The sequence below is a fragment of the Oreochromis aureus genome, linkage group 19 (genome assembly GCF_013358895.1).
Source record: "Oreochromis aureus strain Israel breed Guangdong linkage group 19, ZZ_aureus, whole genome shotgun sequence".
NCBI classification, from domain to species: domain Eukaryota; kingdom Metazoa; phylum Chordata; class Actinopteri; order Cichliformes; family Cichlidae; genus Oreochromis; species Oreochromis aureus.
Window position 1 is genome coordinate 2876147 of NC_052960.1, and position 25186 is coordinate 2901332.

General features: G+C 41.3%; 2 protein-coding genes across 4 annotated transcripts in view; both read right to left on the reverse strand.

The window, feature by feature from the left end:
- The window catches only part of tiam2a (TIAM Rac1 associated GEF 2a), an 86570-nt gene extending 85154 nt beyond the window's left edge, over nt 1-1416 (reverse strand). The window contains exon 1 of the mRNA XM_039603717.1: nt 1398-1416. The gene's annotated coding sequence lies outside the window, so the exon portion shown is untranslated. The remainder of the gene's footprint in view (nt 1-1397) is intronic.
- Nucleotides 1-24874, reverse strand: scaf8 (SR-related CTD-associated factor 8). Of its 3 annotated transcripts, none has more exons than XM_031752953.2 (20): nt 24676-24874; nt 23668-23751; nt 8121-8165; nt 7848-8009; nt 7385-7541; nt 7156-7283; nt 6869-7045; nt 6433-6512; nt 6218-6329; nt 5990-6121; nt 5721-5830; nt 5403-5596; nt 5189-5289; nt 4809-4922; nt 4499-4655; nt 4052-4182; nt 3714-3876; nt 3588-3635; nt 3248-3469; nt 1-3150 (listed from the first exon to the last, which is right to left on the reverse strand). In XM_031752953.2, the coding sequence occupies exons 1-20, from the start codon at nt 24703-24705 to the stop codon at nt 1412-1414; spliced, it is 4086 nt and encodes a 1361-aa protein (XP_031608813.1). In that variant the 5' UTR covers nt 24706-24874; the 3' UTR covers nt 1-1411. The 3 variants fall into 3 exon arrangements, with proteins under 3 accessions (XP_031608813.1, XP_031608815.1, XP_039459653.1); XM_031752955.2 differs by having other exon boundaries at nt 3714-3855; nt 24676-24873; XM_039603719.1 differs by lacking the exon at nt 24676-24874 and adding an exon at nt 19762-19855.
- Between the last annotated feature and the right edge of the window lie 312 nt (nt 24875-25186).

Sequence of the window (25186 nt, forward strand, 5' to 3'; positions counted from 1 at the left end):
TCTGATGCACCTTGAACTTTTATTCAACATCACAACTCCTGTAGTAGACATTTGGTCTGAGAGAACAGCAGACTATGAATACCTAGAGGTATGTCTCAACAGAAAACCACTACAGGTATGAAATGAACAAGAGAAGACAGGAAGGTTAAAACATGGCTACAGGCCTGCATGCACAGAACAATGGAGGATATATTGTTCTCTAGGTAGGCGCCGCACAAACGGCGCAGCCACCGTTCAAACTGTAGGTCAGTCAATTCTGTGCAGGGAGCGTTCTTTTCAGAGAGCTGTCTAAAGCAGAGTTGCACGCAGTCTGATGTACATCGCACAGTAGTGTTGGATAGCATCGTGAACGACAAATCCAGTCAAAAAGGCACAATCCCATCCTCAACAGTCACCCAGCAAAAAGCTTAGGGAAACATACAGGCTGAAGTCCTCAGACTAAAAAAACTACAAGTCCCACGGTTGCATCCAACAAAGTGCTCTGTGGATGGATGGTATAGCAGCAACTTGAGTTACAAGAACATCAAATCGACCGAAGTGACAGCACACAGTGTGTGTGTGTGCGCGCACGAGTCTGTAAAGCATTTTCCACTGGTCCTGGGTCAGAAAACAGTCCTAAAGCAAGTGTTTTAAACAGACAAAGCATGTTTATTTCAAACTAAAACAATATGCAGCCGACATCAGAACATCCCTCTGCTCCTTTTTCTTTTTCTTCCCCCGGGCATGTAATGTTCTGTTTGTGTTCACTGGATAATTAGAAACAAATTACAGACATTTATTTCGGGGATACAACATTTTCATGTTTTCAATTTAAAATGTTCATTTTTTTTCCAATTATAAGCAGCTGTTCTGGTTTTAATGTATGGAGGCCATTTGTTCTGCTCAGGAGAAAAAAAAAAGAAGAAGAAGAAAAAAAAAAAAGCATTGCAAGACACCACAAAAGCATTCATTGAAAACTTTGCAGTAGCATTTTAAAAGAAGAGGAGACAGAAATTGGGCCAACAGCTGCCATTTTCAAGTATATCAATCCGTTGTCGAACAGCCAGGATTTCTTACTCTCTTCCATAGGAAGGTCAAAGCTAAATTTCCCCATATACAATTGAAACATTTTGGCAGGCAATTTGATAAAATTCACCAAGCTCATAATTAAAATGGGTGGTGTGGCATTACAACTTAAAAAAAGGAAAAAACGAAATAAAATACAAACAAAAGTCTCTATCCATAAATCAGCTAATGAGCCTTCTATTTAAGTACACTGGTTTCTGTGAGGATAAAATCATTTGATATCAGACAGTGTGAGTCAGTATTCGTCATGTCCCGTGTGGTGGTGGTGGTGGTGGTAGTTTGCTGACATGAGTACAGAGAAGAAGAGACAACTTTACAAAATGATCTTTTACCTACTGAGTGATGATTATGTCCCCTCAGTGTCTGTGACAGTGTCTACCACTGGCAGACTTGCAGCATCCTCCACGGGCTCACTCTGATCATTGTCCATCTCAGGTCCACTGACCCCCTGCGGTTGGGGCGAGGAGGGTCTCTCTTGTGACTCCTCCTCATCCTTCTGTCCACTTTTCTGCTCCTCCGCAGAGTGAGTCGTATCTTCGGGGGGGCTGGCAGCTTGTGTGAAGGCCATGGATGAGTCCTGGGACGATGCCTCAGCAGGTGGGGAGGCACGGGTAGGGGTTTCACTGTCAGAAGAACCAGTGGTCTGAGAGGTGGACTGGGCTATAGGCTGGGATGGTGAATCTGTGTGTGGAGAAGTCTCTGGTCGTGGCGACGACTCTGACTTTGGAGGCGCCTCAGTCAATGTGCTCTGACCTTCGCCGTCAGATGATGGGTCATGCGAAAGCGTCGAGGGTGTCGGCTGTGCCTGGGGGGCCTCGGATGGAGTTGGGATTTCTGATTCAGGCTCGGGCATGGAGCATGCTTGGCTCTGTGATGGAGGAGGAGACCTGATCTGAACTTGAGGTGCTGCCTGATTCAGACCCAGCAGAGGGAGCTTGCCCTGAGCTTGAGGCAAAAGAGGGGGCTGGAATCGTGACTGAATCTGAGGGTTCAGTTTGAGCGGAGCAAGCACTTTGCCTTGGTTCAGTGTCAGGTTGGGATTAAGAGGTGGAGTTGGTAGAAGAGGTGTGGGCAGAGGGAGAAGGGGTGCTGAGCCTCCACGTTCGCGCTCCCTCTCTTTGTCATGGTCTCGCTCGCGTTCGTGTTCTCTGGTGCGGTCGCGGCCCCTGTCTCTCTCGCGCTCCCTCTCGCGGCTGCGGCGGTTACCATTCATCTCCCTCCTGAAGTCAAAATCTCTTTCATCTCTATCTCTTTGCCTGTCCCAAGGGCGTCTTCTTTCATCTAGGTCTTGATGGAGCTCGCTCTCAAAAGGAGCTGCGGCATTACCACTACGGTTCCAAGCCTGTGGCCCCCCAACGGCTCCAGCATTTACAGAAACACCAGCCGCTGTCCCGGGACGGTTATCAAAGCGGTTGGGGAAGTTCTGCCCAGGTGTGGGACCAGCCTCCGGGAAGCCCTTTGGACCACCTGGGGCCTGGGGGCCTCCTCGCATGCCATCACGTTCATCAAAGTCCCCTCTGGCTTGGTTCCAGCGGTTATCGGGTGTAAACCCTGCAAGAGCCTGCAGACGGCCTACGAGGCTAGATCTGGCTGGCTGAGTACCTGGGGTCTGGAGCAAAGGTGGTCTCACGCCTGCTCCTGATCCTGCAAGGGGCTCCCTATGCTCTGGGGGAGGGGTCCGCAGCAGGCCCGTGCTCTGCTTTTCCATCGGAGGAAAGCGGTAGTCCTGGTCTTTGCCCTCGTCAGCTCCAGAGGACGACTCCTCTTCTGTTTTGGGTGCATTTTCACTGGTTATGTTGGGGGGTCGGTGGAAGGGGTCCAGCTGAGGGAAGGGAGCCCTGGGGCGGGTTTGAGCTTGGATTGGACTGTCTAGGAGGCCAGGAGTTTGCTGGGCATGGGCCTGCTGCATGAGAAGCGGGAAGCGAGCAGCGGCTCCGGGTTGGAGCAGGTTGGGGCGCACATCCAAGGGCAGCAGGCCGGGCATCCTCTGCCCACTCAGTCCAGACTGATGCAGGGGGTGGGTGAGGGAAGCTGTAGGGTGCATGCCCAGCAGGCCCATTCCACTGCGGACAGCATTCTGCATGCCTGGAGATGAACACAAGTGCAGACAGAATTGTTACAAAAAGGAGACAAAAATGAATACTAGAAATAAAACTATTCAAACACATTAACGATCTGTCACCTTGCAGTGTGAGCTCTGCAGTAGCATCCATTCCCTCTGCAGACTGTGTTTTCTCATTAGCGGCCTGCTGAGTTTGCACTCCCACTGGGTTGAACACGGCAGCTCCTGGGATGGCTGAGGGCATGAAGCTTCCTGGGATGGTGCTTGTTGGAGGAATCATAGCACCGAATGGTGAATCCTTGACAGCATCTTGGCTGGAGGCCACTGAAGGCTGAACCAGAGCTACAGGTAAAAAACAAAACAAAACAAAAACATATTAAAACCTGACGGTCTAATAGGGAGCTCCACTTTTAAACTCACATCCAGGTACCGGTCATAGGTGAAGCATATAGATACTCACAGGCAGATGCTGAGGCCATTCCTGCTGTCTGAGCAGCCTGCATGAAACCTGGACAAGAGAGAATCATTTGTGTAAGCTGGTCAATTTTTCTTGGCCTCATCTTTTTACAACATGTGCATTATTTACCTGGCGGAGGTTGTGAGGCATTGAAGCTGGCCCTTATGAAGGGTGGCGGCGGCCCATAACCTGGCGGAGGTATGCCCATGGTGACAGGGAAGGCAGGAGGCACCAAACCGACTGCACTGGGAACTGCCTGTGCAACTGGAAGCTGAATACGAGGGATATAAGACTGTAAACAAAACGCTGTTAAAAGAAAAATAGTGTAACCTCCAAGTTTTATGGTTCACAAATCCTTTAACACATTTCAGCGACTCAAAGTTTCTTAATGGTTTAAAACAGTGTACCGTAACTAATCAGAATCAAATCACAGTGTAATCCTTTTACAGTTTACAAGCAGACTGTACCTGCACTGGCATCATGGTAACCTGCTGGTTGAAGGTCTCGGTTTGCGTATTAGATGCTGCTGTAGTCTCAGTGCTTACTGGCTGACTTGCAGCTTCCTTGGCTTGTTCAGTATTCTTGGCAGCTTCCCACTCTGCAGACACAGACCAAAAAAATGAAATGTTAACAAATACTGTTCAATTATTTGCTTGGATTAAGGAGTTTAGTACTTTCTTTCCAACTCAATCTTAGTCTTCACCAAGTTTTCCAGTGGATAATAAATAAAGGGAATGGGGCAGAGAGTAAATTCACTTAGATGATGAAATGCCAAGATTTGTCTGCCTGGATAACTTATGTTTTCATCATTTGTGCACAAACCCGCCTGTTTGTCCTACTTTTATTTCAACAAACTCCGCCACAGAATTAACAGAGCCAGAGTCTGTGCCAAAGAAAGGCTCGTTTCCTCTTACCGTCATTGACCGTCTCCTGGTCGATGATTCCTCCTTCGGCAAAGCCATCCAGGTCATCCAGCTTTACCTTCTCCCAAGGTATGTACGTGACACCCAGGTCCACATCCCAAAACTGCTTGTACTCCTGCTTTACACCTTTGTTCAGAGCCCACGCAATCTGGATCAAAGACACACAAAAGGTCAAGATTATCATTATTGTTTTTTAATAGTAGCTTCTTGTAACATACAACCATGTGCACCTAAATCTAAAGCTTCACTGTTTAGAACAAACAAAGAACACAATGGAATAAACTGTATAGGTAATGTGGACCTTGATGATCTTGGAGCCAATCTTAAACGTTCCGGTGCTGAGCTTCTGACGGGCACGGTATGCATCCTGCCTGTGGACCATACAGATGTAGGCACACCCTCTGGGAGGGATCATCTGCAGAGAGACACGAGGACAAGGGGAGGTTAAACAGAGCAAAAGAGCGTAGCAGAGAATACCAGTAGATTTGTGTGTCTGGTGAAAGAAAGATAGTAAGACAGCTATTTAAAAGAAAAGAAAAAAAAAAACAGAACACAGGACAGATCATTAGGAACAGCTACAGTAATGACAGGCTTGGGCACCGTCATTACGTTTCTTTTTAAGAGATCAAAACTACACACTGCAACCAAATTAGAGGGTAAAGGAGGGAGAGGTCTGCTTACGTTGATGGACTCAATCTGGCCAAACTCTTCAAACAGATTGGTGAGGTCTTGCTGAGTGGCCTTTTTATCCACCTGGCCCACCCACAGAGTTGTGCTGCACACTAGGTAACGAGACGGGGGGAAAATAATGGGACTTTTACTCATCAGGAAAAAAAAGGTTTGCAGGTGGTATAGTTAAAATATTTAACAGAACCCAACAATGACTTCCTCTTACCACTGAGAGTCTTTGACCGTATGGGAGGAAGTCCCTTCTTCTGCCGCTCCTTCTCTCGTTCTCGGGCGCGTCTCTCACTAGAATAAGACCGCGAGGACTTCCTCTTGCGATCTCTAGAGCGTGACCGCGAACGTTTTCGATGCTTGCGTTTCCGTGAGCCGGAGCGCGACCTAGACCTTCTCCTCTTTGGAGACCTGAGGAGAGACAATGCCAAACCTTTTGGGAATTCTCTCCAGACTGACTTTTTGTTATACTAATATTAAACCCTGAGCGTGTTCCTTTTAAACATCAAACCCAGTTATCAAAAGTCAAACCAACCTGGAGCGTGACCTTGACCTTGTTCTAGACCGTGTGTTCAAGGTCTTCTTCTCTTCAGCCTCAAAGATCTCCTCTTCCATCCCATCCGGGCCTTCATCTAGATCCATGTCCTAGAAAACCCATGGGTAATTTCAGGTAAAGCCCATCTCTCGAGCTAACTAATCATTTAATGCAGTCCTGCTTTTAGACATGCATTGCTTTCCAAATATTAAGTTTATACACCACCCTCTAAGTTAGTGTAAAGTTGCAGTAATGGCCCACAGGCATACCTGCTGCTGGTTGTCTATGGAGTCGTCGATCTTATTCTCTGGCTCTGGAAGCTGAGGCTGGCTGCTGCTCTGAGCATTCGAAACTGAGTTCTCTTGCCCAAAGATCGAGTCCTGCCCTTCTATGTTCATTGCCTGCAAAAAAATGCAGAATGCAAGTTGTAGCAAATCATGAATCTAGAACAACCGTAATGTTGAACTAAAAGGCCGCTCTCAGTGTACGTGCTCTACCTTCTGCTGATGCTCCAGCAGCTGCTTCTGAAACTGCTCCAGGTTTTGCTGTTGAAGTTGCTCAGCCAACTGATGGAAGAGGGAGCTGTTAAGGGGCTCCGACACCATGGGCCTGGAAGCAGTCAGCAGCGTGATTAGACACAAGCTCTCAGGTGGAAGCAGCAGAATCACTGTTAATGAAGGACTAAAACAAACGTCAAACACACTGAACTCACAGTTGGGATGTTGAGCTGTCCTTTTTAGATTCTTCATTACGCTCTGAATCGTTCCCAAAGTCAAAAGGACCCAAAAGTTTCTGCAACAGAAACAAAATGTGAGTAGAAATAAAGAGAATTCAAATGCCTTCAACAACATCCATGCATGCCTACACAAGACCTTTGACTATATACATACAAAATTCCACTAACATTGTGTTTTAACTCTTTTAAACACTTCTATTTAATTTATATAAGTTTTTTTTAAAGAAACCGTGTTTTGTGTTTCAATGAATGCAAATGTTTATGCAAATATGAAAGAACAAAAATCCAATAAAACCGGTGCTGCGTTTAGATGTACATATATACATGGACCCAACTCAGAAACATAACGCCTCCAGCTCTGGCTGCCACAGAAGCATAAAAATAAGCTCACAGCTGCTGACTGCAGCGTTACCTTATTAAAAGACGAGACCCTCTGCTCCAGGGGGTTGAGGCTGTTGGCAGTAGCTGCCGCAGTGAGCTGAGCTGTCAGAGCTTGCAACTGCACCACTAGGCCAGCATCCAAGGCCTGCAGCAGGGACGGTTGGGGCTTCTGCTGCTGCATCTGCAGACTCTGCACCAGCTGCTGGAGCTGTAACAGACGACAACAAAGTAAGTTAAACACCTTCTTACTCTGACAGCTACACAAACTGCACATGCTGCTCTGATGTAAACACTTTTTGGGAGGATGTGTTCACTTACCTGTTGCCCCTGGGGACTCTGCAAGATCTGGGCCACAGCAGCCACAGTGTCTGTGTTGGTAATCTGCGAAGCCCAGTCAGGCAGACCCTGCACTATGTTGGCTGGAGTGGCCGGTGTAGCTGGGGTACCTGGATACACAGAGAGAACCATGAGGTCGTTCAGATATATTAAATACCACAGTAGCAGTGATTAGAAGAGCAAATCTGAACTTTAATGTGCTTCTACTGACCGGGTGTAGTGTTATTGACCGGGGCAGCACTGCTGGGCATGACAGGTGTGACACTGGGAGGAGGAATCCCCGCTGCCATATCCAACAGAGGCTGAATGATGTCACTCTTGAAAACCGCATTCTTTTGCCACAGATTCAGGACTCTCACAATCTTACTCTGCAAACAGCAAGCAAGACACAGCAAATGGTGACAAAGCAGCAAAAGCAATGAAAGGATGCTTTGGGGGAGGACCGAGCTAAACGAACATATTTGGATGACACAAAAAAGATAAGACAAATTATTTACTCAAAAACATTCTCTCAGACACATGATCTTTAAATATTTTTGTGACAAATCAGAAACGAGACATGCATACTCATTCACAAAGATCGCACTCATTTGAACGCCCTGTATGTCACAATAATGTCCTGAGAAATGAGAAGCCACATAAAGGAACAGAAAACCTATGAAAAACGGTCTAACCTTATCATCTGAAGGGCAGCGATAGAGGTGCTGGAACGTCGAGATGATATTCTTGCTGAAGCGCGGAGCAAATACGTCCTTCTCTGTGCCAAACTGGTGTCGAGACTGTCTGACAATCGAGTCGATGACATACAGCCCTGGGACTTTGTATTCTGGCTTGCACTGTCGAAGAAAGACAGCTGGTGTTGAGATATATGAACAGCAGAGCAACATACGAATATCTCTGCACCCGACTGGGTGTGGCTCATGGTTCCTAATTAAAGTATAACTCACCTTCTGTATGAACTTCTCTACACTCTGGACAACATGCTTGTAAAACTGAAAGTAAAGCAAAGAGAAAAAAATATTTTGAGTGGCTTGAACAACAACATCGCAGAGCACAGTAACAAAAGGGAAACAGCACTGGGGGTTAAAAAAGTAAATAAGACTGGATGGAGGCTCTTAAGTAAATCCTCTTATTTCCCCGTTCCTCAGATTTACAAATTAATGACATGCACAAAAAAGAAAAAAATAAATAACTGCTTTTTTTTTTTTTTTAAAGCTTAGTTCTATTAAAGGAGGATACAACAGACATGACAGATGGAGACAGCATCATCAGTCTCTTGTGGATTTAAACAAGAATTCAAAAACTCAAAAGGGCCAAGTAATAAAAAAAAATTATTTTACTATCTGCAACAATGTGGCTGTTATTATTTATGTCTGTGAACAAACATCGCAATTACTGCACAATATAAAGTCATGAAATTTAACAGCTTTGCAGACGAGATCAAAATTACGGCTGAGGACGGGAGTGAGCTAACTCATGAATGCAGATTAAACACTGTAATGATCACACCAGCCTGCAGGACACTCTGGAGTTAGACAACTAGTTGCACTACTAGTATAACCCCGGTAGAGTAGATTATTCTTCTATAATGAAAATACAGACAAGTGACAAATTAAAGGAAAACCCCTAAAGACTAAAAGAGCAGAGAAACAACAAATGTAGACGCTTTCACACAGTCCACCGTATGGAACAATTAGGCACTAACACACCGAGCAGGATGCAAAGACAAACATCTGAGTGAATTCAGAGGGTTCATCTTCTTCCAGCACAGACATAAACAGGTCCACATTCTATGACCTTGATGACTGTGCATTAGTGTGATATGCAAGAAAAAGCAGAAGAGCAACACTTCCTCAGGGGAGAGTGTCAGTGCAGGGCAAAATAAGACTGCATCAGCAAAAACACTCCATCAACACCCACACAGAGGAATATCGCTCGTGTTTCCCACAGATTTGAATTCTATTTCTGGCGGTGCCGGTGTTGGGGCAGGCACACACTGGTAGGGAAACACAGGATGGGAAGAGCCGGTTGTAGCTGGTTAAAAACAGCCAAACCTTTCAAATAAGACTCAGGGGGCTATCCACTAGCAATCGATCACAACTGCTGCTGTTGTCGTCTCAAACACATGAAAAAAAATCAAGACACTTGGACTGACTGCCCAAGCAGATCCTGTGTGGGAAACACTGATTTATAGCAGAGCTATTTATTGACTGTCTAGAAAGGTGTGTTACAAAGTTTAAGTGTAGCTATAAATTTATACAAATGTGTTCTTAGCGAGTCCCCTCCTCATCCCACGTTGGAACATTTAAATCCTGAGTTGAAGGGTCTCTTCTTAGATGATGATGGGTCACGCTTTCATCAGTGGAAAAACAACAGGAACGATGTCCTACTTTGGAAAATATGTGTCAAGATACACTGACGAGTTTCTGATGGCTGAGTGAGATTTTTCTTTCGATTTATCTCACATCTTTATTTTAACCCTATAGTAGTTTACACTGCCACCCATGGATGGCATAGTGGATTATCTATGCTGGAACTTCAAAAAATCTCACATACATTTCTGTAAATTAACATAAATGAAGAGCTAGAAGTATCTTAGATTATTTAAGCTGATCCAAACACCAGAATGTCAAATACTTGTACTACTCTGAAACTGAAAAGCTCTTCCTTATTAACAACTTACACCACTTAGCAACTCTTAGATATTTTGGCCTGCACAGCTGGAGCCTATAAAGATGTGCCAGTGTCAGGACTCCTATACATGCAGGCCACATTGATGTTTTTACTGCACATAAAAAAATATTTGCCAAACAAAATTTTTTTTCTGTGTTTACTCTTAAGAAAAAAAAAGTAACAATGACTAAAAAAGTAACAATTTTTTTAAGTGGTATTTAGTTCAGCCAAATATAAAATCCAGGTCAGAAATATGAGCAAAATCCACAGTTTTCTGTTAAATAAACACACTCCTTGCATTAAATGTATGCAGACCACTCCTGCAGGTATACAACACAGGTATAACAACAAGAACAGCAACAGTCCTGACTTGTATAGCCAGTACTGCTTTTGTACGAGTTGTCCCAGGTTTGTGCACCCTTTGAGCCAAACTGTTTAAAATCCATTAATGTTTACATACTTGCGTACAGTCCCCCAAAACTCCCCAAAAACCAAAAGAGCAATAATTCAAGCTATAGGACCTTATCTGAGTAAGCAGTAAACCACCCTGGTAACTACTTGGGATGAGGACAAGCCTGTCCTGGCTTCAATTAAAAGGATCATGTTTTTAAAGGACAGTTTGGCAGTCTTGTTTGTAGTCTAAATACAGGCTAACGGTCTGCTTTGGTCTGTTGATGGGATGTCTTCCTGCGTTACCAGCACTAAATTCTTTGCCTCCCCCGAAATTAACCTGCACATTGTGAGCTTTAAGCCCCTTTTCCCTGAAGTGCCTACTCAGATTAACTCGCCACGACTCGACTTGGATCGACTGCTTTTACATTACAGTAGAGTACAGCTTAAATGTGAGTGGTCCTTGTCATAGCAACGCTGCTGAGCGTCCTGTGACGCATTTAGTATGCGATATGAACGCTACAACAAAGGTGGACGTGGATCGCTGCTCGGTCTGTGGCTTTTCGTCAGACTCGGGGACCACAGCGTTGTTTCAAAAATGGCGTTTTTGATTTTCGGGAACGAGACACTCCCATGACTCATCAAGTGACACCACTGACCAGCCAATTGGTGGCATGCAGTCTGATGACGTCACATTTTTGTACCTGCTCGGGTCACTTGGTACATCAGCCGAGCAGTACTATTTTAGTACCTGGTACCAGGTACTCTGACCTAATGGAAAACCCAGAAACCTGTGGCGAGTCGATCCGAGTAGGTACTAATGAAAAAGGTGCTTTAATCTCACAGAGGAAAAAAATTCATGGCATGCACAGGAAAACAATTTCATAAATAAATCAGAAATGTCACAAATATGCTTAATATTGAGAGAAGAGAGATGGGTATTACAGTGTTAGCTTTAATTCTACATTTAAATCATTATGATTAATTTGTACTTGCCTTAATGGACATTTTTGTCTGAGCTGTTTACACTTGAAAGTAACAGCCTCACAGGCTTTTCTAATTTAAACAGGCAGCATTTCAGCGCTTTGGCAGTAAAAATATTTGCCAGTTGGGCACCTTCAAATGTACTTTTGAAACTCTGTGCAGCACTAAAAATGACTTAGTTTCATATAGAACTTTTTGGTAGACATGACTTTGTGTACCCATCTGCAGCAAAATCTCTTCATATCATTGACATCTATAGGTTAACTACACAGATGGACGAAGATTAAGTAAGAAGATTAAACTTGAAGATTTTTTGAATCTTTCTTGTGAAGTTTAGATATACAAGTGCCATGTTAAAAAACAAAATCCTATCAGGAAGATCTTTGCTGGGGCTCAAAGATCTACTACTGACTCAGTATTTTGTATATTTGTACAACTGTCTCTGGAAGGAGTTTACAAAAAGACCACAAGTGCAATGAAGTTGTGGTTAAGCAAATGAAAGGGAGCCCTTCGCCACAAGTATTTACACAGCCTGCTAAGAAAAGTCAGTTGTTCTAGTTAATGATGCAATTCTGCAAACAGCCAGTAGATGGAGTCAAAGTACAGCAGAGGAGCTGGTCAGATGATGTTTGTTTTGTGGAGGAGTGATTTCAATTGCATAAGTTCAGCTGCAGTCAAAGTTAAACTTATCTAAGGTAAGTTGAGCTTATTCTAAAACTGCCAGTATTTTTTTTTTTAAAAAGTCGTTAGATATGATACAAGTTAAGCTAAACAAACAAGCTGGTAGTTTTGAAATTTTACCAACACATAAAGCTGCAATCTACAATATTCAATATATACACATTACACATACACAAGGGAAAGTCAAGCTGAAATAAGTCCACAAGGAATTTTCAGGACTACAAGAAATTTCTGTAAAGTATGAAGACTTAACATTGTGTGACTGTGAGAACTGCAGTACGCTATTTGCAAATTCAAACTTGCAAACAAACTTTAGTAACTTTATTCATTCACTTTAAAAAGCAATCTTCAGACTAGTAACTAATTATTTTTACTTTATTTTTAATAAAAAGTAACTGCACCCTGGAAACAAAGCATGTCACCTTTGTTGTTTATCTTAGATTAATAAGTGTGCACACTGAGTGACAACTTTGACTTATGGCGAGTACACGTAAAAGTACTGTACTGTAACTCAACTACTATTGCCATTGTAACACTGGGCATACGGGATCAGCTTTCTGGGGATAACAGAGGGCTTCAAGCCCTGTTTGAAATGATGCCATTGTTCGATCAGCCCTGCAGAAAGACCAACTATTTCCTCCTTAAGAGTTCTGTCTCTTGCGATTATCTACTACAAGAATTAAAACCTGCATAAAATAAACTCCTCCAATGATCCAGCAACCTGCTGGTGATGGTTCTTCCCTGTAATCACTAGGATCATAAGCTGTGTTCAGCTCTGTCTGTCTGTCAGGAATTGTTGGCTCTTGGCTCAGACCATTTAAACTGTTTAGAGGGGACTTATTTTGTGATGCGACGCCGTAGGGAGACCGAATGGAAAATTCCACATAACGAAATGAAACAACACTGAATACTGGCACCAGGACACATAAACAGTCCTTTAAAAGATTCCATTATAAAGGAAAACTTGGCTTGGTGAATAAATTAACTGGGCTTTTCTTCTTCACTCTATTATTCTGCTGATGATGTATTGATATGTTTTTCGCTGTACTTGTCTTCTCCCTGTGCTCTCCTTTAAGGTCTCTTCCTCCTTCCCCGTACAGTAAAGGCAGACACTTCCCCTACGTGACCCTTAAACTGTAATTTAGTTTTAACAACAACAACAGCGGCAGCAACTTAACTAATGAGTTAGATTGGGTATGAAAAGCAAAGACAAATGTCGTGAACATTTAGCAGCGTCAAAACAGTCTTCTTCACAGAGATTCTCCACCCTTTCCAGAAACCCTACTGAGCGCATACTTTCACACCAAAGAATTAAAAAAAACAAAAACACATGCTCATACATAACCTGCTGCAGTGTGGACCAGTCTCCAGGCAACTGATCACACATTGCACAGGCTGTGTGTGTGAAAGATATGAACAACACTACCTGCAACTGGACATGGGCAGCACAGTAGCATCACTATGAATATCGTGGTTTGTGTCCGTCTATAGACATTTAGATAGTACTGAGTAAGTAAAACACAACTGCATGTTTCTGATCAACAGATTATGAATCTAGGCAAGTATGCAAACACTGTACAGAATTATGTACTACTGTCATGATACTGTGAACCCCCCCACATTTTGAAAGTGCTCGATGGAATAGAAAGAAACTGAAAGGAGCAAATTACAGACCATCGTGCAATCAGACTACACCCATCTTCACAAGTATTACAGCAACTACTTTAAAAAAGTTTCTTTGACAGCACATGATGATGTGAGAGTGAGAAGGACTGAGACAAAAGCCAGAGAGTTAACGTCCCACTGTGCAGCCTATCCCTGCCATTCATGTTCAACCTTGTCCACATATCACATAATCTAGTCAACCACCATCCATAATTAGTGGACATAAGTGGATACATATTAGCCGAACAGGTTGTGAAATAAGTTAAAGCCTGCCTGGTTCTTTCTTCACTTTTTTAAACCTCTCGTTCTTCCTGAGCCGTTTTATGTTTGTAAAGCTTGATAAATAACTGTGAAGCACTTTGTAACTCTGCTAGAATAAAGGTATTACCATTTATTATTAACTTTGGTAACCTGCGGATGTAATGATGATGCAGAAGTGTTTTTGCCCAATATAAATGATTAGTTTATATTTAATCTGGCAAATTTCTTCATGAGACAAAGTGATAAGGTGGCGCGACAGAGGGATCGTTTAAGCAAAGCTGCCATCTTCACCGCGTTTAACAGAAATGTCGTTCTTCACTCGAGGCCCCAAACAAGCATCGGCCACATGCGACAACGCGTGGCATTTCACTGCAGTTATAGAAACCAGGACATAACCAATTCATACTTCCTGAATGAAACGTCTCTCTCAAACCGACGACTCAGCAGAGAGCTTTGTGATTTTCCATGTCAGTCAGGATCATTTTGGCTGAACTTAAACGTTTTACAGCACTGAAATGTAGCAGTGGAAAAAAACAAACTGAACGTGTTTATTTTGTTAATGTGTAATTATATTACACCAGCAGCCACTACCTGCAGTCCTCATAGAAACACCACCTTAAATTCTGCAGACTTTTCTGCCACTGCAGGGTCTCGAATATTATCTGTGATGCAAAGTGTCGCACTTTTCAGCAAGATTTAAAACATAATCCATTTAACGTGGAATGTGATGAATGCTTTCATGTAGCTCTTAGAATAAACACTAGATATTTGCTTGGCCAATTTTTTGCTTCATTCGTGTAACATGTGTTCAGATTTAAAGGGTTTCTGTCAGACTAGTTAACCAGTCTAATTGTTTTCTCTCATTGAAACAACCTGCAAATACTTGCCAGCAACATAATCCAATTTCTACTGCTTCTTTTTTTCTTCTTCCAACATATAAAGAGTAACTTCATCTCTTTGTATTTAGCAGTCACAGACTCAAATAGACAATTAGAAATAAAGAAACAAGATAAAACCCATTTAAAAATAAGTTACATATCTAGTATTTTCTAACTGGACTCTGGACTTTTCAGATTAATATCTTTAAATTTCCACACTAACCTGAGATGACACGTAAGTGACATTAAAATCCACTGTTAGAAAGGATCATCGTGCCACATTTATAAGTATAAGGTAAGGAATTTTCCTCTGCTCCTTTACTGTCTAACAGAAGTATTTTTAAAAGCCATAACTGATCCTAGATCAGTGGATCTATTACACATTTAATCAATGAGGCTCTCTGCTGTGTAGAAAACATCTGGTTCGAGCCTATTAGGAGACACATATCCCTTTGGGGTTTGTGTCAGGGAGGGCATCCGGTGTAAAAATCTGCCATATCAGACGTGCACAACTACCTGCTGTGGTGGCCCCTGAATAAGGGAAGAGCTTCTATAACTGGTCCTCTATTAGCTCTCATAAAAGTATCCATGCTGGGTACAGCTCACTGAGCCGTACAGCTTAAGGGTTTGAATCTGCCCCTGTTTGTTTACTGTGTCTCTCCCAGCCTTCCTGTCCACTCTCAAACTGTCCTGGCATTATACAAATATTCTAAAAATAAAAATATTCTAAGAAAGTATCCGAGTCGCTTTGTGTGACTCTAGCAGCTAATGGCATCAAACTGAGAGCAACTCAAAACTTCATAAAGTAGATGTTAAATTTCTTGTTTGATATTGCAGCAAATGCAAAACCTAAACGAAGCAGCACGTTTAAGTTTAAAACATCCATTAAAAAAAGGAGAAAATAAAAACTGCATCAAAAGAGTTGCCAATGATTCCCAATAAAAGTTTTAAATACAAATTCACATTTTAAAAACAGCATCTATAATTAATCTTACAGCTTTCATAGCTATATAAATCTGAAGTATCCTGTAGAGTAAAGCTGAACTGAACGCGATGTGAAAAAAACGACACGAAATTCTGAATTTTCCAGATCAAAAATTGTTGTGTAACATATATACACCGAACAGGTCGGATTTTTGCTAAAATTGGTTAAAAACCTAAACAAACAAATAAATAAATAAAGGAGTAGACATGAAGCGATCATAAGCTGGTCTTGATGTTTTTCTCCAAACAAGAAAAGGAGGAAACAGATTGTGTCTGCATCCAGTTCTCAGGAGCAGGCAGCAGCAGCCTCGAGGGCCGGGGTCCTGCAGGTTTTAGATGTGTCCTTGATCCAACACAGCTGGTTTAAATGGCTAAACTACCTCCTCAACGGCCGTTTCTCAATTCCCGAGTACGCGAGTACATACTCGCGTTCTCGGTGAGTACGTACCCGTCGAGAACGCGAGCACGGACTCGCGATATGTACAATTGGAACACCTGCGTACGTGATGATGTCACAGGTCCGGAGTTTTTACTGCCGTCCCCTCCTAATTTAACTGTGAGTAACATGTGATGAAGCTTAACTTTAATCACAGCCAAACCGGTTTACTCAGGAACAAATAAAACACTGAAATAAACCAAACATTAACATTTAGAAGTGATCTAAGTGACTTATATATCATTTTTAACCTCAGTAGTGAAACCTCTATTAATAAAAACAGTGTACATGTACATACGTGTACATACCTTAATAAAAACAAGCAGGTGAGATGTTAGAACGCTTTTATTTCTATTCTAGTGGACACTCAATACTATAGACAGCTGCTGGGGTTTCTTTAACCTGAGTAGTGAGAAGTCCGCGAGCGGGGGGGTTGAAAACGATGTGCCGGGAGTCCGCTGTTGAGTTTTGGACGAAATGCATTCTGGGATATTTAGCCGTACCAAGTCCACACCAATGCATGCTTGATAAAACGGGCGGAGCGAGAACACATCCGGGACTTTTTCGCGTTCTCGGCTTGATGCGTGCCAATTGGAACAGTACTTGGTCTCCGACTGATGACGTATCACGAGTACACGAGAACGCAAGTACGCACAAGTACGCATATTGAGAAACGCCCAACATGTCTTGAAGTTCTCCAGAGGCCTGGTAATGAACTTATCATTTGATTCAGGTGTGCTGACCCAGGGTGAGATCTAAAACCTGCAGGACACCGGCCCTCGAGGCCTGAAGTTGGCCACCCCTGTTTTAAATGGTTTCATCCAGGAGTTAAAGCTGTATCATATTCAGGATGTCAGGTCATTTGAACTCTTGTTGACAGAGTTGGGACCATATCTGAAAATGGAGGGGAATCATTTAAGAGAGAGCCGACTGACCTGGAGCAGCATCTAACCGTACGTCTGAGGTTAAATAGGACTATTTTACCATTTCCATCTCATTGTGTTTTCAGTAACAGTGCACGATTTGAATTACGAGCACACCTGTTGTGAAATGCAGCGATCTGATTGGTCAGATCTGTTTATTTGGATCTGAAAAATCTAAAAGATGAAGCTTGATTCCAAAATAAATGCAGCAAATTCTTCCAGTGAAATTACAAGGCTGGATGTCAGTGGCTGGAAAATGACTTAAGATTGGGTCATTTTAGGTCAGTCTAAAAAATATTTTCAACTCACAAAATATTTGCATCGATTTTATCGGTTGTATCCTGTAGTAACTACTCAACTATCCTACAGCAACACTTGTGTGTGTCGTTTCCTCAGACTGCAGAGGTTCCTAATTATTCCTGATCAGTCCTAACCTGACACACACTGTTATAGGTGCTGTCAGGTTAGGTTACTTTTAATATTTAATTTCTTTTTGGGTCAAATAATGGTAGTTTGGTGACAACTGTAATTTCTGCACCAACTTATATTTTAAACCATTGCTAAAGGTTGCTGTTACAGTTCTTGTATTGCTACCTTGCTGCATTTTAGTACAAACTGAACTGTGAATGAATGAAATATAGTTTATGTTGCAAATGAAAGCCACCACTGACTAATTCATTTCACAATAATCTTCACAGGTAATTTTAGGTCTTAAAGGATTCTGTGCAGACGGGGATCAGCATCACTTATTGCATGGTTTAAAGGGGAAGTTTCAGAGATTTTTTTGTGTTGAAAGCTTTCCTTTTCCTGGTGGAAGTATAGACAGACTGATACACACAAACAACACTAAAGTCAAAAATCACAAAGAAAAGAGCGAGACATCTACAGCTGCCGGTGGGCAATGCCAAGTGGGTCAACACGAGTAAAATATAGGCAACCTAACAAGCGTACACAGACTGTCTGTGTAAGTGGAACCCGGCTGGTTCAAAACCATGTATTTCTCTCCTACTTGTTGCTAGTCACAGACGAAATGCAGAATGTGGCAAAAACGCAGCATTCGCTGTTTTGTAGCAAGTCGCCAGTAGCTGTGCACCTTACAGGTGTTAACAGTTTTACATTAATGCCACGCTTTCATCAATTTTTAAAAAACTTGGCTGCGAAAGCAATTGCCTGAACATGTGTGAGTCTGTCAGGATGGTTAAAGAGAACATTTTAGAGCAGCTGACGATCATGAGTTAAGGTAACTCTTCCTCCCTTTTCCTTTTTTAAAGTGCAGGACTGTCTCTTCTTATCAAAACTCAAGTTATGCTTAAAAACAAACTAATATCCTGTCTTTAATCATGCATCCAATTTCAATATATGGAGAATAGTAACAATCCAGTAAGGTTAAGTGCTCTTCAGATGCAACCTTACTCTGATTAACAGCTCAGGCTTTACTGCCCAATAAACCAAATTAAAGATTCGGTGCTGTGTCCACAGGAAGAGTTTTCTGTGCTGGAAGTTTCTATTTCACAGTGAAGTCCGTTGTGCAAAAACACTTAAAGTGCACCGGGTTGGAAGATGCTAAGTTTCTGTAACACTGCTGGTGTTACATCTAGTTAATGTCATTCCTCTTACAGAGATCTACACTAAATAATAGCAGAGGGGAACGTAACTCTGGCAGTGACTAAAAAGACCATTTCTAATCTGGCTATGAATGAAGAACTTTTAGAATCTTCATTCATTTTGAATGGCAGCATAAAAACTGCTGCCTGTGGACATCAATCTCTTAGAAATTTGTGCTGAATGGGTAACATGATAACAAAGAATCTGAGATGTAATATCAGATGCTTTGTTGCATCATCCCGGCTGGTCACATATGCATCGTTTTCCATTTATTATTTCTGTTTATCACATACAAACGGGTGTTGGCCGTTTTGAAATGATCAGCAAAAGTACAGCGAAACATCTAAAATCACGTGCCGTCCTATCTTACGGATCAGCTTCAGCACTGAAGTACCATCATCAGTCTAGTTTAAGCTCTCTCAGCTCTCCTCCATCTGAACATCACTAAACAAGAAGCAACAGCCCCAACCTTTCACTCAAATCACCATCTGAAATATGTAGATTCAACTGAATTTCTCAGTTATTTTACACGGTATCATGAAAAAGGCAAACTTCCTGCATGTACGAAAGACATAAATTAAGACTGCTTTGCCAGTACATGGATTTACAGTTTTTAAACTGTGAACCAGACAAACCTCAAGCTTCAATGAAATAAATATAAGATTCTAATAAAAACTTAGTCTTGACATGTATTGCTGGAGATAAAAGCACTAAACGTGTATATTTAATGTTAAAGGACTTATGCAGTTTAACTGTCCGTGAAGCTAAAGATCAACATTTAATAAGTCACTGATGGCAACTCGTCTGTTTGGCTCCTGAATTTAAACCCAAAGCTAACGAATTTCCGCTCCAGCTCCATCCAATAGAAGCAACACAGAAGACTGACTTTAATTAACTGCACCAAACACAAATATCTTCAAATAACTCATGAAGAAAATCAACAAGACTGCAACTTCAATTTGAAAAACAAGAGTTCAAAGCCAACATCGACCAACGCAAGACAACCAGAACAGCAAAAGCTGTGCATCTCTGGGTGTGTGGGAACAAATTCAGTTTAAATTATTTTAGTCTTCTTCCATCTTCCTTGTGAAACAACCCATACTCCTACCTAAGCTGGTTAGGGATTCTCTTATCTCTTTGTAACTCTCTCCACCCCATCCTCCTGCTTCACTTTCAGTGCTTTGGGGGAGCTGGGAGAGCTGCTGAGGGAAGGGGAAACGGGTGTTATTCACAGGTAACACAAGGCATAGAAACACCACAAGAGCAGTTCCTTTAGAGTGCAAACAGGACAAAGAAATATATCATGAGAGGACATCTGTTAAAGGCTGGTGTCCTGAACTCAATGTGGCAGGCCCCAAATTCAAATGACAAAAAAAATCACTGTCATTTTGTAAAGAAGGACTGTGTTTTGGTCCTTGAGTATTTCATAATAAGATCAACTTTAAGCAATGAAGTCTAAAGAGAATTTGTTAGTGACTAATGATCAGCGATGCAAAAGACCCCCCGAATTATAGGCACAGTGTGCAGGATACCAGCCCAGCATGCAAACTATAAAAAGCACCGTTCTGGGAAAACACTTTTTGCCCACTTTGAAAAGTAAAAATGACCTTCACCTCTTATAAATCATCTATATATAAAATTAAGTAATAAAAAAACAAAACAAAAAAACAGCAGCATTTCTTTGGGTTTCAACTGATTTTTTTTTTACTACTAAGATTTCTCCAGATGTCGAGTCTCATTTTCTGCTTGGGTTTTTAAGACACAGATTTTGTTGTGTATTGGCTACATGCCATGTGTTAAGGCCCATTTATCCCCATGAATCATCATGTATTTATGATGCACTGACAGACCTGTAAACAGGAACCAACATGCAAAACTACTAAAATATAACAGTCCACCTGCAACATGAGGATGGACAGTTACTGTTGAGTAAGCAGAGTGAGACTTTTATTGCTATTTGTTCATTTTGTGACATTAGAACTAGTTACAAATTCAGCTAAACTAATAATTGTCAAGTGAAATACAAGTACAAGAGTTTAAAGCATTTAACAGCCAACCAACCAACAACCAACTACTTTTAACGACTATGCAGCTATGTATGTGTCTGCACTTTATTTTCAAAATCAGAAAAAAACTACAAAATAAAAGCGGAGGTTGGAACTCACAGTACATTGTAGGATTTTATTTTTCCTCCATCAAATTCTAGGAAGTTGTCCATAGATTCAAAATCAGATAGCAGTAAGATATATTTAAAAAGCTAATTTGGTTGCATCCCGCAGTGTAACTCACTATTTCCATGACAACATTACACTGTTTCCCACACATGAAAAAGTATTTAAGCTCAATCTCAGTGGGCAGAAACGCCACCCAAAACAAATTTGCCGCCACGTATCCTTTAATTTAGCCAGATTAATAAGCAGCTCTACCTTTATCAAATTTAATTTCAGCCTAATTATAACACTCGGCTCGTTATTATGAGATGCGAATATTGCAAACAAAAATAAAAAAAACAAGTACTGCAGCTTTTACATGTGTACCAACGAACATGATTAGGTCAGAATAACAACTGGTTGTGTATCACTTTTAGTCAGAGGATTTGCAGTTATGGTGTTACATCATAGGAAAATAATGATCAAAAACCAAAGTAATTAGGCAGATGATGTGAAGCTGCATTCTTTTTTAAATCTTCCACACCTTATTTAATGCTCACGCAACACAAACTGCTGACTGAAGATTGTTCTGTTTGTTGTAATTGTGTAAAATACACAAAAAACAGGACTGGCTTATGCTGGGATCGGTCTACATCAAGTTTTTATCTGTTACAGTGATTAGGCATTTGTAGAGCCTTGACCGAGTGATGTATCAGACCGCAGATCAATCAAAGTCAGCAGAAGTGACGAATTTGCCCCAGAATATTTAGCACAGTCTATAAAATCTGGAGATTATAAGACACAACCAGGACATACTAAACTTGTGATTGGCAAGTTGTTAGCCAATGAAAATGTTCACAGATTCACAGTCCGGTCCTGATCTCCTCATTCATCATATCTGGTTTTAAACCCGTAAGATAACAAAGGCTAAAACGCTCATTTTAAATGACGTCACAGTGGCAAGCTGCTGTAGTCTGAATGTGGCTTAATACGCTGTTGGCACCTAATATGTTTTACCTTAATGTTTTATGTCTAACATCTGTTTTATTTAGAATTATAACCGATTTACTCAAGGCATCCCATCTATATTTTCCAGACCACAAGAAGTGCTAAAGCCGCCGTGCACTGCTGTTGGCTGCTGATATGTTAATATACGTAAAAATTGATCAAATGCAGCCTTTTAAAAGCTTTGTATGCACAGTAACATATGTAGAATTTCCAATATATAAAAGAAATCTGTTATCAGTTTGTGAATTCAGCCATGATTTCAAATAACAGCAATAAAACAGTTACCGCGTATGTTAAAATAACTTCGATGAGTTACAAAGCAGACTTACATAAATAAAAATAATGATTTCTGGATTTAACTTTAATTCCCGAGTTTCTGATACTGTGCACGCTGGCTCACTGCTTACTGCACAGGAATGAAGCTACTGTTAATCTTGTCACTAACATCTTTGCCTTTTACACAATGAAAAGTCAGTTTTATTAAAAAACTTCAATAACTCAAACTAAGAGATTTATAAATATAGATGGTGAAAAATGTCTCTTCAAGCTTGAAAATTTTATTTACTAATAGCCTAGCACATAAATTAATTTTGTGCAGTAACAGACAACGTAAATATGCAGACATGCGAGTTCTAACATTAACTGAAGCAGGCAAAAAAATCTCAATGTGATCTGATACATGACCCGTTTTTGAAAACGGAATAACTCAACGTCACTGGGTTCAGTTACCTTTCATACACTCAAAATGTTAACTGGTACTTTACCATATTCAACACATAACAAAAAAATGTCTGATTATAAACATACTATAAAAAACTACATAAATTGATCAAAACCTATAGATTTGATTGGTGTTCAACTTTGCTGAAACTCACTGTTAAACTGGGATGTTTGGCTGGCGAAGTACTGCACCCCTCTAATCGTCATATTTCCCACACATATAAATCAATAAAGTAATTTCTATTGCATGAAAAAAAAATCAATAAAAAATTTCTTATTGCCTGAAGGCTGATGAGAAACCATAAAAGGTAGCAGAAGAGCAACACCTCGTTTATTTTTTAATTCTTAGGTAATTCAGCTTTCCTAGGCTTTTATTAAACTGTGCTATAATTAAAGGTTATGCAAACACCACGCAGTTTTACAGCAGAGCAGATGAGTTGTACACACTGCTGATGAGTTTATATAACCCTACATTTCTTTGTAGTTTATCCAGTAAACAGCATAAGATTAAAAAAAAAAAAAAAAAAAAAAGCAGCTTCTTTTGGCTGCTCTCTTATTCACATGTTGTCATTACAGCATATTTGATTTGGCATATTTTTACTCTACATGCTGTTCCTATGCAAAAATGTATGTTTCCCTTTGTCTAGAATTGGATGTCTTACGTGTGTTAAGCCAAAGGGCATACAACCACCTGCGCTGGCACTGTAGTAACAGTCAACATTTATATTTTCATCTTTATTCCTTTAAATACCAATAACCACATATTGTTTTCGATGCTTCAATTTGCATTAAGACACAGTTTTGCATCATTTAAAGACCAAACCAGAATGAAGGCTGTGACTGAAGATGAGCTGAGAGTAAAAATTCAATTTTGGTCCCACATTTCCTTTACCATCCTTCATACTGCATAACATTAACATACCACAACTTTAGTGAGCTGTGACCTAAATTGAGATTCATTTAAAAATGACTTGAGGCCTATTCTACTGTAGGAGTAATTCAACAAAACTAGAATAATGTTGGTTGCTAGACTATGCATATGTTTATATTTATTGGGAGCCAATGAACAGTTCTCTTTAATAATCATGTCTTTATTCCTCTATTACCTGCCTCATCCTATAACACTGCATACTTACTTTTATAGCCTTTATTCCAGACTTGGTGATCTGAGTCATCTTGGCCTTGGAGATGGGGGGCTTGTACTCATTCAATGAGTACAGCTGAAATATGAAAAGAAGAAGACAGAGAACAGCTTGTTTAAAAACTGAACTGAAACCACGCTCCAATAAGAACCGTAAACTGTCACCCAACAGCTTTATAAATGAGCACCCCCCTTCATCAACCACAAACTTTAATTAACAATTTACAGAACCTTAGCTTTCGCTATCATGGGGCTCACAGAGACACCAAGTTCACAATAAAGCGATGTCGGGGGCTTGCCTCTGACTCAGGCATTTGCGTTGCTATCGTCATTAAAACAAACACTCGCAATTCAATTGCGGTGAATAGTGGAATTGATTTTTTACTAGGATTAAATGCAGGTGTTATTTACAATGATCATCATGCTAAAGCAAAGACTTCGTGTTATGTAGACAAATGACGGCTGCGGTCTCCGCTTGGAGGCTTCAGATAGCTAAGGCTAAACTTAACAGTGTGGATATGCGCTGCTACTTTGTTTAGGTTGCATACACCAGGAAGCTAACTGTAATTTAGAAAGAACTGATTCCTAATCATTTGTTGTTTCTTTCCAAGGTGAATGAGGGCTACTCTGTCCATGTTCACATCAGATAGTTGGCTCACAGTTATAACGCAGCTCAAGCGGCTTTGCTAATTTGGAGCTAGCTAGCTAGCTATTTAGCGCTACCAGCAGCCGCTGGGTGATATTTGTTCACAGAATTTAACCCTGATTAGGGCTGTACTAACAAATTCACTCTCTTCTTGCATGATGTGTGGACAGTTTACACGAACTACACACTCACTGACTTTACGTTACCGCTGCACTGCTGTGCAGAAACAGCGGCCTTGCCAAACACTACCCTCTTCTTTACTAAGATGCTAACGTTAGCCGACTAGCTACCGCGACTGTGAATTAGACAACATATCCTCAATATACTCAGATCTTTTAGCGAGAATCTCTTACAAACCTCATTGTTAAAGGCTTTGACCGCCTCCATAGTGTTGTATTTCGACTGGCAGACCACAGTAAATATTTACAAACGTCTCCTCGATAACCGGTTAGAGGCGTGCATGCCCGACGCTTGCTGAGATGGAGGAGACTGCCAATATGGCGCATAACCTTAGCGGGGAATGTGGAGAGAAACCGGCGACTCCTAGCGTCAACGAGTCGTATCAGACAAAATGTTGGTGTATAATGAGACCTGATATGATGTGTGGTAACGGTGGCACAGATAGAAAACAGGAGGCTGAACTGGAGGCAGGACTGGTGGCAGCTGAAGATATTAAGATTTGTCATTGGGACTGACCACAGTGCAGAAGATTAGGTTAGTGCATCAGGGGGACAGGTTGGGCGGAGACAAAGTTTGGGATACAAGGCTGAAATGGTTTGGACCGATGATGCTTTGAAGAGGAGGGAAAGTGGTCAAGTTGGACAAAGGATGCCGAGGATGGAGCTGCCAGGCAGGAGGAGAAGAGGAA